Raw genomic sequence first — 14128 nt, forward strand, 5'->3', positions numbered from 1 at the left:
TAGATTGCAACACCGCCCCCTTTGGTCGTTCTATCTTGTCTGAAAACGTTGTGGTTAGGGATGAAGATTTCAGAGTTTTTGGTGGACTTCCTAAGCCAAGATTCAGACACAGCTAGGACATCCGGGTTGGCAGAGTGTGCTAAAGCAGTGAATAAAACAAACTTAGGGAGGAGGCTTCTAATGTTAACATGCATGAAACCAAGGCTATTACGGTTACAGAAGTCATCAAAAGAGAGCGCCTGGGGAGTAGGAGTGGAGCCAGGCACTGCAGCAGGGCCTGGATTCACCTCTACATCCCCAGAGGAGCAGAGAAGAATGAGTATGAGGGTACAGCTAAAAGCTATAAGAATTGGTCGTCTGTGACGTCCAGAATAGAGAGAAAAAGGAGCAGGTTTCTGGGGGCAATAAAATAGCTTCAAGGTATAATGTACAGACAAAGGTATGGTGGGATGTGAATACAGAGGAGGTAAACCTAGGCATTTAGTGATGATGAGAGAGATATTGTCTCTAGAAACATAATTGAAACCAGAAGATGTCATAGCATGTGTGGGTGGAGGAACTGAGAGGTTGGATAAGGTATAATGAGCAGGGCTAGAGGCTCTACAGTGAAATAAGCCAATAAACACTAACCAGAACAGCAATGGACAAGGCATATTACCATTAAGGAGAGGCATGCTTAGCCGAGTGATCAAAGGGTCCAGTGAGATTCAGACAGCTAGCCGGGCCATAGGTAGCAAGCTGGTGGAAGATGGAGGGAGGTCTGTTTTTAGCCACCTCGTGTGTTTCCGTCTGTGGATTAGTGGGGTTCCGTGTGGAAGGGGGGACCAGTCCAAGTTGGCCAAATAGTTAGTTATAGTGGCCCAAGAAAAGTGTCCGATAGACCTATTCAGATCGTAGCCGATAAGATAGCTAACGATTAGCGGGCCGCAGATGGGCGATCAGGTTACATCGCGACGGAGGGGCCAGTTGGATAACTCCCTCGGGCAGATAACGTCAGTGGTCCAGTCGTGAAGGCCCGATGGGGCTCCGCATCGGCAGTAAAACGGGTCCGGATAGGTGATTGTAGCCCAGGAGACACTTCAGCTGGCTAGCTCAGGAATAGCCCAGGAGTGGCTGACGGAACTCTTCAGCTGGCTAGCTCCGGAATAATGTGTGTTAATTCCGGGACCGGCGTTGCCAATAGTCACTCATGTAGCAGCTAGTTAGCTGCAAGATCCAGGTGTAAATGTCCAGAGCCTGCGGTAGAAATCCGGGGAAAGGAGAGAGAATAGGTCCGGTATGCTCTGGTCTGAGTCGCGCTGTACAAAGACTGGCGATAGCTTTTCGAGCTAATGGATATCTGAGGACCGCTAACCGTGGCTAGCTGAACTCCAACATTAGCCAGTGAAAATGGCTAACCTCTGGCTAGCTTCTGTTGTGGATTTCAGATTTGAGGTAAATAATACTTTCTTTTTTTAAATTGGTGAGGCGGGTTGCAGGAGAGTGCTTTGAGGTTGAGTTTTTAGAAGCAAAAATTAAAAAAGATATGCGAAGAAAAATATGTAAATATATATATACACGGGACACAACAAGAGGAGGGTAAAGGACGTCTGAACTGCTACGCCATCTTGGATAACATGACATTACAGGGGCTGAGTCACTGGCTTACTGTTGCTCTTCCATGCCGTCCCTAGGAGGGGTGCATCACTTGAGTGGGTTGAGTCACTGACGTGGTCTTCCTGTCTGGGTTGGTGCACCCCCTTGGGTTGTGCCGTGGCGGAGATCTTTGTGGGCTATACTCGGCCTTGTCTCAGGATGGTAAGTTGGTGGTTGAAGATATCCCTCTAGTGGTGTGGGGGCTGTGCTTTGGCAAAGTGGGTGGGGTTATATCCTGCCTGTTTGGCCCTGTCCGGGGGTATCATTGGATGGGGCCACAGTGTCTCCTGACCCCTCCTGTCTCAGCCTCCAGTATTTATGCTGCAGTAGTTTATGTGTCGGGGGGCTAGGGTCAGTCTGTTATATCTGGAGTATTTCTCCTGTCTTATCCGGTGTCCTGTGTGAATTTAAGTATGCTCGCTCTAATTCTCTCTTTCGTTCTTTCTCTCTCTTGGAGGACCTGAGCCCTAGGACCATGCCTCAGGACTACCTGGCATGATGACTCCTTGCTGTCCCCAGTCCACCTGGCCGTGCTGCTGCTCCAGTTTCAACTGTTCTGCCTGCGGCTATGGAACCCTGACCTGTTCACCGGACGTGCTACCTGTCCCAGACCTGCTGTTTTCAACTCTCTAGAAACAGCAGGAGCGGCAGAGATACTCTGAATGATCGGCTATGAAAAGCCAACTGACATTTGCTCCTGAGGTGCTGACCTGTTGCACCCTCGACAACTACTGTGATTATTATTATTTGACCATTTATGAACATTTGAACATCTTGGCCATGTTTTGTTATAATCTCCAACCGTAACAGACAGAAGAGGACTGGCCACCCCTCACTGCCTGGTTCCTCTCTAGGTTTCTTCCTAGGTTTTGGCCTTTCTAGGGAGTTTTTCCTAGCCACTGTGCTTCTACACCTGCATTGCTTGCTGTTTGGGGTTTTAGGCTGGGTTTCTGTACAGCACTTTGAGATATCAGCTGGTCTAAGAAGGGCTACATAAATACATTTGATTTGATCATAAATACAGTGTAGACATTGTTAATGTTGTAAATGACTATTGTAGCTGGAAATGGCAGATTTCTTTATGGAATATCTACATACGCGAAAACTGTTAAAGAAGCAATAAAACTGGCCTTCTTTAGACTAGTTTAGTATCTGGAGCATCAGCGTGTGTGGGTTCGATTACAGGCTCATAATGGCTAGAAATAAAGAGTTTCTTCTGAAACTCGTCAATCTATTCTTGTTCTGAGAAATGAAGGCTATTCCATGTGAGAAATTGCCAAGAAACTGAAGATCTCATACAACGCTGTGTACTACTCCCTTCACAGAACAGCGCAAACTGGCTCTAACCAGAATAGAGAGAGGAGTGGGAGGTCCCGGTGCACAACTGAGCAAGAGGACAAGTACATTAGTGTGTCTAGTTTGAGAAACAGACACCTCACAAGTCCTCAACTGGCAGCTTCATTAAATAGTACCCGCAAAACACCGGTCTCAACGTCAACAGTGAAGAGGCGACTCCGGGATGCTGGCCTTCTAGACAGAGTTGCAAAGAAAAAGCCATATCTCAGACTGGCCAATAAAAATAAAAGATTAAGATGGAAAAAAGAACACAGACACTGGACAGAGGAACTCTGCCTAGAAGGCCAGCATCCCGAAGCTGCCAGTTGAGGACTTGTGTGTGTATATATATATATATATATATATATATATATATATATATTTTTTTTTTACAATACAAAACATACACATATAAACGACAGCATTCAGACTCACACAAACATCAACGACATCACACCTGCCCAGACACACCTGCTCACACTCCCATCTCCAGCGCCCACATCACTCTCCATCACATGGCCTCAAACTGCATCAGTTTGTTTATCTCTGTCGCCCACGCACTTTCAACATAATGAAGCATTTGACCTTTCTGTTGTGTTAACAATGGAGGATTGGTTGATTTCCAGTTTTCAGGTATATGTTTTATCAAGATGATTGATGAGGAAGGTATCTTCCAACCAATCGGGTATCTCGCTGCACCCTCATATGCCATGTCTTGAAATATGCAGACAGACGGATTAAAAGTAAATTTACATTGTAATGCTTCTGACAGCCAACTTTCTAACTCCGCCCATAACTTTTGGACTTTATAGCATTCCAGAAGGCATGGATAATTGAGTCATTGTTAGTTTTACACTTAAGACATGACTCTGCCGTGCTGTAGAATTTGTGAATTTTGTCTCTTGTATAATAAATTCTATACCTTCGTGTAACCGATGTGAAATGGCTGGCTAGTTAGCGGGGTGTGCGCTAATAGTGTTTCAATCGGTGATGTCACTCGCTCTGAGACCTTGAAGTAGTTGTTCCCCTTGCTCTGTAAGGGCTGCAGCTTTTGTGGAGCGATGGGTAACGATGCTTCGAGGGTGGCTGTCGTCGATGTGTGCAGAGGGTCCCTGGTTCGAGGCGAGGAGAGGGACGGAAGCAATACTGTTACATTCGTTTATACTGGATTTAGCATACATTTACGTTATCTGTAATTTTGTTAGTTATGTTCCAACAATCCCTCCATCTTGTGCCAATATCCGTTCTTTTTAAGTCTTGGTTCCAATAGTTTATATTTTTTTCTAAAAGATTGTCAGTTGGATAGGCTCTCTGCAAGGTTTTGTCTATCTTACCTATCATATGAATATTATTTTATGACTCAAATAGGATTCCCTCAAGATTGCTTTTATGTCCAAAAGATTTTAAAACTAAATTGAGTGTTATGAAACGTTTAAGTTGCATGTACTTGAACATATCTACATTGATCAGTCCAAAATTGCTTTTTGGAAATAAATAAATGTCCTATTACCAAGTCATTTACAGTTTCTATGCCTTTAGTTTTCCATGTGGACCAATGTATCACTGAATTCTGAAAAGCTATACAAGGATTGTTCCATTAAGTCGTTTTTTGATATTGGTTCTTGTAGAATAAGTTAAATTTTCTTCCATATTGTTATAATGTTCTTAACTATGAAGTTGTTCATGTTCTTAGCTTTATCCTTTGAAAATAGACACGTGAAAAGATTCTGGGGATGAGCATGCACATCTTCAGTATGTACCCATTGTTCCTCTTTAGTGCATGTAGCCCTTTCCTGCAGTCAATGACCAAAAGCTCCCTCCTTGGCCTCATGGGTGGAATGTTATTAATATTTTTCATAATTTCTTCATTAATTATTAAAGAGTATTATTAAATATATATTTTTTTTAACAGACAAAAATCCAGTGTTTCTATGTCAAACAGTTCTGTTATATTTCAGTCTTCTGTGATGTATATAAAGTGTAATATTGGAATGCAAACTAAAAATGTAATCAATCTATATCTGACATGGTACAGGTGTCTTCTTTTTTTAATCCCATAACCATGTGTGTGAGGTTTATACTTTCTTTCAAAGTATATTTGTTTAAAACTACCAATAATCACTCTGTGTGACCCTGATTTATCCCACTGCAATAAAATTATCTATATGTCACAAGTAAAAGTCTTGGGTGGCGAGTTGATACAATTCCAAGTTTCCATTAAATCACCCTCAAACTTAGGAAGATGTAAAACCTTCTGTTTTATTCTATGAGTTGAATTTGCCTATATCAAGTATATTAAGACTGAGTATACTTTTTTCAATAATGTCTTCGGTGGGGAAATTGGTATTACCGAGAATAAATATAAAAACTTTGGAAGCCATGCCATTCTGAAGGTTTTTTCTACCTGTAAGATTTATAGGAAGATTGTTCCATTTAATTAGACCTGCATTCATATTGTTGAGTAATGTGATAAAGTTATCTTTACATATTCGTTGTTTGTTCTCACTTATTAAGCATCCTAAGTATTTGATATTTTTTGTGGTCCACTTAAAGAATTTCTGTAGATCATGAGTTCTTTTTGTAATTTTTCCTATTGCCATTATTATTATTTTTCCATGTATATGTTATTTCCTGGGGTTTTAAGAGTATTTTTAGAGAGGGGGGCATTGATTTTTCAATATTGGTCAGGTATGTCATGTGATCATCTGCAAATAAGTTTAGTTTATATTCATGTTTACCAATACTGATACCTGTTGGGTTTGGGCCTTGTCTAACTCTTTCTGCAAGCGGTTCAACTGCCAGTTCAAACATGAGGGGTGAGAGAGGACATCCCTGTCTCGTGCCCCTTTCTAAAACAATTTCGACCACGCGACCACAGCATTGATTGTGACCAGAACAAGAGGTTGGCGACTGTAACGCCGTGTGCACACAGGTTGCATCACTATATTGCTGTATGGTACATTTGACGTAGTATTCACAATCCATTCGGCGCATCACAACAAAAAGAATCACGCTACACATTAGCAATTTCTTCTGTGGTTTATCTACTTCCGTGTCTGATACCACACTGCAAAGCAATGCACAGAAGTTGGAAAAATCCAATGAATGCGACACACTGCACGCAGTGCCACACATTGTATCTCCGGCAGATGAGTCACAGCAGTGAGGACTGCCTCCCATTGAAATGAATGGACTTCTGCCAGAACGCATACAGTTTGACGCAACCGGTGTGCACGAGGCTTAACACCTTAGCCTACCTACACTGGGCCTCTCTTAGGGCTGTGGCAGTCATGACATTTTGTCAGCCGGTTATTGTCATGCAAAAGACTGCTCGTCTTACGGTAATTTATCGTTAATTAACATAAACACTTTAAGCATCTCCAGGCCTCCACGCATACAAGCTGCATACAAGCTGCTAGCGTTGATTTGTTTTTGCAGAGACATTTTTTTGGAGCATCTGATGACATAACGTGGTGAGTGATTAACATAAATTTCTCTGGTCCCTACTACAGTGTTGCAGTCATGACGCAAGTGGTGCTATGATGTCAAATCCTCCCACATATAGGCCTTCCGAGTGGCGCAGTGGTCTAAGGCATCGCAGTGCTAGCTGTGCCACTAGAGATTCTGGTTTGAGTCCAAGCTCTGTCGCAACCGGCCGCGACCAGGAGACCCATGGGGTGGCGCACAATTGGCCCAGCGTTGTCCGGGTTAGGGGAGGGTTTGGCTGGCAGGGATGTTCCTGTCCCATCGCACACTAGCAACTCCTGTGGCGGACCGGGCACATTGCGGGCTGACACGGTTGCCAGGTGTACAGTGTTTCCTCCGACACATTGGTGCAGCTGGCTTCCGGGTTAAGCGGGCGTTGTGTCAAGAAGCAGCTTGGCTGGGTTGTGTTTCGGAGGACGCACGACCTTCGCCTCTCCCGAGTCCATATGGGAGTTGCAGTGATGTAACAAAACTGTAACTACCAATTGGATACTACGAAAAAGGGGGAAAAAAATCAAAAACAATCAAAAAAAGAAATAATTATAATTTAAAAAACTCCCACGTTTATAGTTTGACCAGCTGTTTTCAGCAACTGATATTTTTGAATTTGGTTGTCATCTTGGCAGGTTTGCTTGCGACAAACTATTTAGCTAGCTTCTAGCCTAATGTTTGGTATTCAGTGCGATCTCCTTGTAATGAACTTTGTCCCGACAATAACTTTTCTAGCTATGCTAGGCATAAACGGGCATTATCAGTTCATTGTTATGGATGTATGCAAATGAATGTCAATAGAAAACAACTACTTCGCAGTTATTCTGGCTCCAGAGGAATTAACTGTGTTAGCTGTAGCTAGCTGGCTAACTAGAAAGCAAGGGATAAGAACGTTGCCAGTGAACATGGCAACGGAACATAAAGAACGAACGACTGGGTTGTTTCCATAAATATCGAACTAAGCGAACGAACGAATGAGTCGCGTTTCTAGCAACCAAAAGATGAGAAACGATGAAACATTTGAATATCAACAACAACAAAAATAATTTATACCGCTAAATATGTGCTTTCATATTGTTTTCCTTGCCAACTGTGGTATAAGCGGGATAAACGCCTCCGTTGTGTACATTACCTTGGAAAAATGAACTCCGCAAAGGAACACGGCTCCGCCTTGTGCCGCTGCGTCATCCAGTATTTCCAAGGTAAAGTGTCTGTGTTTATCCCTTACTTTTACAATGGCATTGTTGAATACTCCTTTCTGTTTGGTTTGAAGGGCATTCTAGAGCGTGCATTATTTCCTCATAACACACGGTATATTTGCATTGTAGAATTCAATGGCTATAGTTAATTTTTTTCATTTCTTTTGAAAGCAAAGTCGAATTGAAAACAGTATTGGTATTGTGGAATTAGATTTCCATAATAGCAAGCTAGGACTGATGGTTTGGTTAGCTAAACTAGAAAGTCTGTTTGTTTGTTTACCATGCCAACTACTGTAGCTATCTAGTAAATTTGCTTGCTACTTCAGTGGATGTTGAACACATTTCTACTGGCAAATAAACACGTTCTAGTGGCAAATGTTTTCAATTATAGCCATGGTATAAAATAGATAATCAGGGGCTCTATGTATTCTCTGGAAAATGTCTGGCACTATTACATATATGTGTGTGTTCTTGTATGCGTTTATTTGAATGAGAGTGTGTGTGTGTGTATATGCATGTGTATAAACACTTGCAAGGCATCAGCCTCAGGCAAATCTTGTGATTAGATTTAAAAACACTGCCCCTCAGTGTCATTCAAACGTACTTTTTATTATGTTTTACTTAGACTTAAAAAAAAATACTTTTATCTTTGACCATCATTCTATCTCCCACACAGCAACTCCACTCCCACTTGTCTCCAATTCCACATCCCAACCCTCAGCTTCCCTCAGCCCATCCCATCTATCTCTGCTGGCCACCCACTTTGGGTTTCTACACAACACATATCTTTCAACTATGTTGTGATGTTTAACGTACAATTTCAATCGATCTAATCGAATAGAATCCACAGATTGCGAGTTGAAGATTAATATTTTTACTAAGAGTATTAGTATATTAGTAATTGACTGACCCGGTCTCTCCAGATCTCTTAACAGTACTATTTCTAGGGTCATTTTAAAGCAGTGCTATGCATTTTCAGCCATTCCTGAACCTGAAACCAGAAACAGGCCACCTGAGGGGAATACCAGAACAAATGGTCTATTGATTCTGTATCCTCACAACAAAATCTGCAGTGTTAGGGGAAGGGTTAACTAACATCCTAAGTAGTTGCAAAGTAGCTCAAAAGTAATTTGTGAAAATGCTAACGTTATCCATGATGAGAGTCGAACACACAACATTTGGGTTGCTAGACGTTCGCGTTCTACACCTGCCCATCCCCCCCCACCCATTCTCCCCCCGCCCATCCTCCCCCCGACCAACCTCCCTCTAATCATTTGTGTTATACACCTGCCCATCCTCCCCCCGCCCAACCTCCCTCTAATCATTTGTGTTATACACCTGCCCATCCTCCCCCCGCCCAACCTCCCTCTAATCATTTGTTATACACCTGCCCATCCTCCCCGACCAACCTCCCTCTAATCATTTGCGTTATACACCTGCCCATCCTCCCCGACCAACCTCCCTCTAATCATTTGTGTTATACACCTGCCCATCCTCCCCCGCCCAACCTCCCTCTAATTATTTGTGTTATACACCTGCCCATCCTCCCCGACCAACCTCCCTCTAATCATTTGCGTTATACACCTGCCCATCCTCCCCGCCCAACCTCCCTCTAATCATTTGCGTTAGACGCCCACCCATCCTCCCCGACCAACCTCCTTCCTGTCGTTTCTGTCTTAAGTAACCTACTGTCTTTATCTGTGATTGTAATGCATGGTAATGAACTGCAATGCACTGTGAAAAAATATACTTTTTCGTGTGCCTGTCAAAAAAAATCCAATAAGCAATTTGGGTTTATTTCACAATAACCTGTGATACTGGGATGGATCAATCACAGTGAGGTGAGTTTTAAAAGCACGTACTGTTTTGATGATAAGTATTTGATGTGATTTTCGATTGCACTTGCATTGATGTCAGAGTGGTTAAGAGACAATAGTTACCTGATAATCATTAGCGAGTAGGGTACTAACACAGGGGCAGAGTGCTTAAGAGGAGATTATCATAACTCAACGGACACATAGAATTTTACTGCGGTCATGACTGCTGGTGTGGCAGTAATACAGTCACTGGAACAGCCCTAGCCGCTCTCCGTGTGTTATTTCATTAATTGTAAAAAATATATATATAAAAAAAAATCCTCAGTTGTCATATTTGCGACCCACTTTGGAATGTAATTAATTGGAGGGTGATGGATATGTCAGGTGATGCCTATTTTCGTGATCTCTCAGAATCTCATATTTGGACTCATCAGACCAAAGGACAGATTTCCACCGGTAAAATGTCCATTGCTCGTTTTTTGTGGCCCAAGCAAATCTCTTCCTCTTATTGGTGTCCTTTAGCAGCAGACCATGAAGGCCTGATTCACGCAGTCTCCTCTGAACAGTTTATGTTGAGATGTGTCTGTTACTTGAACTGTAATGAATTTATCCTCTGCAGCAGAAGTAACTCTGGGTCTTCTTTTCCTGTGGTGATCCTCATGAGAGCCAGTTTCATCATAGCACTTGATGGTTTTTGCGACTGCACTTGAAGAAACTTTCAGAATTCTTGAAATTTTCCGTATTGACTGACCTTTATCTCTTAAAGTAATGATGGACTGTCATTTCTCTTTACTTATTTGAGCTGTTCTTGCCATAATATGGACTTGGTCTTTTACCAAATAGGGCTATCTTCTGAATACCACCCCTACCTTGTCACAACACAACTGATTGGCTCAAATGCATTACAAAGGAAAGAAATTCACGCAAATTAACTTTTAACAAAGCACACCTGTTAATTGAAATGCATCCCAGGTGACTAACTTATGAAGCTGGTTGAGAGAATGCCAAGAGTGTGCAAAGCTCTCATCAAGACAAAGGGTGGCTACTTTGAAGAATCTCAAATATAAAATATATTTTTATTTGGTTTAACACTTTTTTGGTTACTACATGATTCCATATGTGTTATTTCATAGTTCTGATGTCTTCACTATTATTCTACAATGCAGAAAATAGAAAAACTAAAGAGAAACCCTTGAATGAGTAGGTGTGTCCAAACGTTTGACTGGTACGGTATGTTGCTACATAATATATTGTACTTGGTTTTCAATTGCGGTAAGAATATTGCTATTTTTTCTTTACGACCACTTTTCTGTGAGCTCTTTTTTATCTTTCCAATACTTGCCAAGTCAGGGCTTAACTGGCCATTTACGCTGCACAAGGAGCATTCACCCACTCACGCTAGCCTCACCCTCATGTGGATGCTAACAAGCTAGAAAGAAAGCTAGGTAGTGCTACGTATCAACAGCCATTGGCAGACAATCCAGTAGGGGTTGGAAGCTGTGGTGAGCTTCGATTAGTCACTCTGGTCACGATATCTCGCTTTTCTTCCATTGAAAGCAAATGGCTTCTGATGTTTCACTGCAGGATGCAACTTCCTAATGTAAATGGCCTGTAAATCGCCCCCTTATGCATAGAAACCAGAAACACTGTTGAAACCAGAAACACTGTTGCTTAAAAACAATATAATTCTGGTCAGCATACTCATTGATAAACCTGCTGCAACAAAGGCTGCATCAATGTGCCAAAACTGGCCATATGATTGTCTAGCTGGGACATCATGGCACCCTGTACAGGAAGTGCAGCTATGCTGCAGATCTTTCCTGAATGAAGCAGCAGGGAGGGCTGTAATCGAGTCACTAGCGGTTCTGGGGGAGGGGGCCAGTGCCCCTGTGACAACAATTTTGGACCCCCTTGTGGCCCCCCTAAATGTGGAGTATGAAATAATTTTTACATAACTAATTTTTGCTATCTTTCTTTTTTTACATCCATTATTAGACAGTGGCAACGCGGAACATGGTCTTTTGCCCGCTAACGCCTGCAATGCAGTGAAGAAAACGATATGACAACAATAAGTGTAATGTAACTGGCCCCTCTAACAGTACAACTGGCCCCAGCCCCCCCCCCCCCCCCCCAGTTGAAATGGTCTAGAACCGCCACTGGATCGCGTGTGCGCTCATGATTCCCTTATCCCCCAATGTTTTCTATATAAATACAACATGGACAATGATTAACAGTGAATTGACAAGAAACGACAGGTGTTTTTAGACCCCACTTTCCTAGACAGACGATGGATATCCACTTACCATAATTGAATATGCCAAAGCAACAATGCTGACGGGCCAGAAAGGGCAGAAGCAGGACAATATGACCAGTATGAGATAGTCTTTGGGCTTTTGCGCCTCTTGGACCGCGGCGTTCCCGATGGAAGAGGTGCGACTGCGACTCAAACTGACCCGGGACGGGGAGGGGGGGGCAGCGGCCAGGTGCCCCGCAGAGCCCGACCTAAAGGGCACACTGTGACCGTTCTGGTCCGCATCCAGGTTATTTTCGCTCCCCACGTTGATGGTAAAGGAGGAGGACATTTTCATACGGTTGCCGCCAGCAGGCTCCGTGGTTACGAGGCTGAGAAGTTTCTCGGTTTCCTGAGACTCGTTGGTGGGCGCGCAGCCGCTCTTTCCCAGGTTAGATTTCTCGAATTCAGTGTCTGTGTTGATTGCCATTTCTTCAAAATTCCAAATATTTAAATTCGTTTCCAATAGAGGAAAAATAAATGCCTAATCGTGTAAAGTACTAAGACTGGTTATAGTGATGCTAAATTCCCATTATTTGACCTGATACATTTGATTTATTTTAATCGTGCCAAGATTCATTCTCCAATTTCTTTCGATGTTACAATAAACTGTAAGACTAGGATTACGCAATTTAACCAATTACGTGGCAAATTAATATGTATACTAATGCACCATTTAGGTAGGCTATGTCATCCACATGCGTTATAAATCAACCCCTTTCAATTAGAGATAAAACATTTAGTGGTATTTTCCCGTTGGATTTGCGTATCATTCTTCATCTAGAATCAAGAATAATGCCTTCCGTCTCAATTCCGCAGTTTCATTCAACCCACACTCGCTGTCAGAAAGCGATCTCTGAAATGTGCACTCCCTCTCTCTATATATAACGCCAGAGCCAAAGAACAAATCACTCAGTGAAGCAAGCGCCTGTCGCCTGCCTTTTTAACCCCGCCGCAATGCTCTATTATTACCAGCTTTATATATCACGTAAATAAACGTTTTCTTTTTCATTCAAAATCTTAAAGAATGACGGAAAACAGATGACTTTCTCTCAAATATACGCCCAGAAACAGAGAAAGTGAGTTTGTGTCCTGTGTGTTGTTCCGCAACGGGCCGTGTGTCAAGGCTGTTTCTCACGCTGCAGCGACAGAGCCACTGGGTTGAACTTGTAGCAGAGCAGTGTGGCGCCCCCTCCCCACCCCTCTCCTCTCCTCCCCCTTCTTTCTCTCCTTCGGCGGGTCCCAACATCAGCACCACTATGGAAGCGCGCCAGGGGCAGTAAAGACAGGGCGTAATCTCTCTGGCGCTTTGATCCCCGCGTGGGACGTATTAACGCTTCTTCTAGTATAGGCTAATATAGGCCACTTTTACTATTCTAATTTGTCGAAATAGCATTGATGATCTTAGGTTTGATTGTGTAGATTTGCTCAATGTCCCGAGGTCACGCGTGGTTGAACATGTGTACAGGGTGTGGTAGAAATGTTAACTTTCTTCCACTAGGCTCCCTTTATCAGGAACCTGATATAGCCTACTGGTCAATTGATACCAAATCAATAACCTACCAGGGGGTTGGTTTAATTTGTGGATAATGACATAGAAACTTTATAGTTCAACTTGAATTTAGGCTTCCATCCACATTCTGAATGACTGATTATAAACAGTGGGTACATTTTTTTCGGTTACAGCATTTAAAGTTCTGACTAGATTGATAATATGTACTGTATAGAAAGCCGTAAAGTGCTACATGTAATGATAAGGGAAAGGGGGATACCTAGTCAGTTGTCCAACTGAATGTATTCAACTGAAATGTGTCAACTGTGTTGAACAGTTGAAGCAAGAGAGAGAGAGAGAGAGAGAGCTAGTTATATTTTGTATTTTCACTTACACTTTCACTTACTTAGCTAGCGAATGCAGCTAGCTAGTTTAGCCTACTCAAACACTTGGCACAAACAGAGAGGGATACTATGTTACCTAGCTGGCTATGGCTATCCAACACTGGAACTCTTCCAGGTCAAGGTAAGCTTTTGGTTATTTAAATTTGTTGCCACCGGGGCCCGCCAATGTAACTGCTAAACTGCATGCTAACTGTACACTGTACTGCATTATTGTAGCAGGTTTAACAACACATTAGTTCTAGTAGCTATGTTGACTTGACGTTAGCTTTTATGGTGACAACGATGCAGGCTGTGTGTAGGGGTAGCGGTTATGATATGAAGGTTTGGCTTGGGAAGGTAATTTTTGTTTGCGTGTGATCAGGGGTGTATTCATTCTGCCAATTCTGTTGAAAAAAAGTTTCTTATACGGAAGCAAACGGAATGAAATGGGGAAAACATACCTGAATTTGTCCAATAGAAACTCTCATTTGCAACTGTTG

At 42.6% G+C, this 14128-nt stretch overlaps 1 protein-coding gene across 1 annotated transcript in view; it reads right to left on the reverse strand.

The window, feature by feature from the left end:
* The window catches only part of LOC106581038 (trafficking regulator of GLUT4 1-like), a 37904-nt gene extending 24968 nt beyond the window's left edge, over positions 1-12936 (reverse strand). Inside the window, exon 1 of the mRNA XM_014162711.2 lies at positions 11767-12936. Within this exon, the coding sequence (XP_014018186.1) occupies positions 11767-12183 (417 nt within the window). The 5' untranslated portion in view covers positions 12184-12936. The remainder of the gene's footprint in view (positions 1-11766) is intronic.
* Positions 12937-14128: the final 1192 nt, after the last annotated feature.

Source organism: Salmo salar, chromosome ssa20 (genome assembly GCF_905237065.1).
Source record: "Salmo salar chromosome ssa20, Ssal_v3.1, whole genome shotgun sequence".
Taxonomy (NCBI): domain Eukaryota; kingdom Metazoa; phylum Chordata; class Actinopteri; order Salmoniformes; family Salmonidae; genus Salmo; species Salmo salar.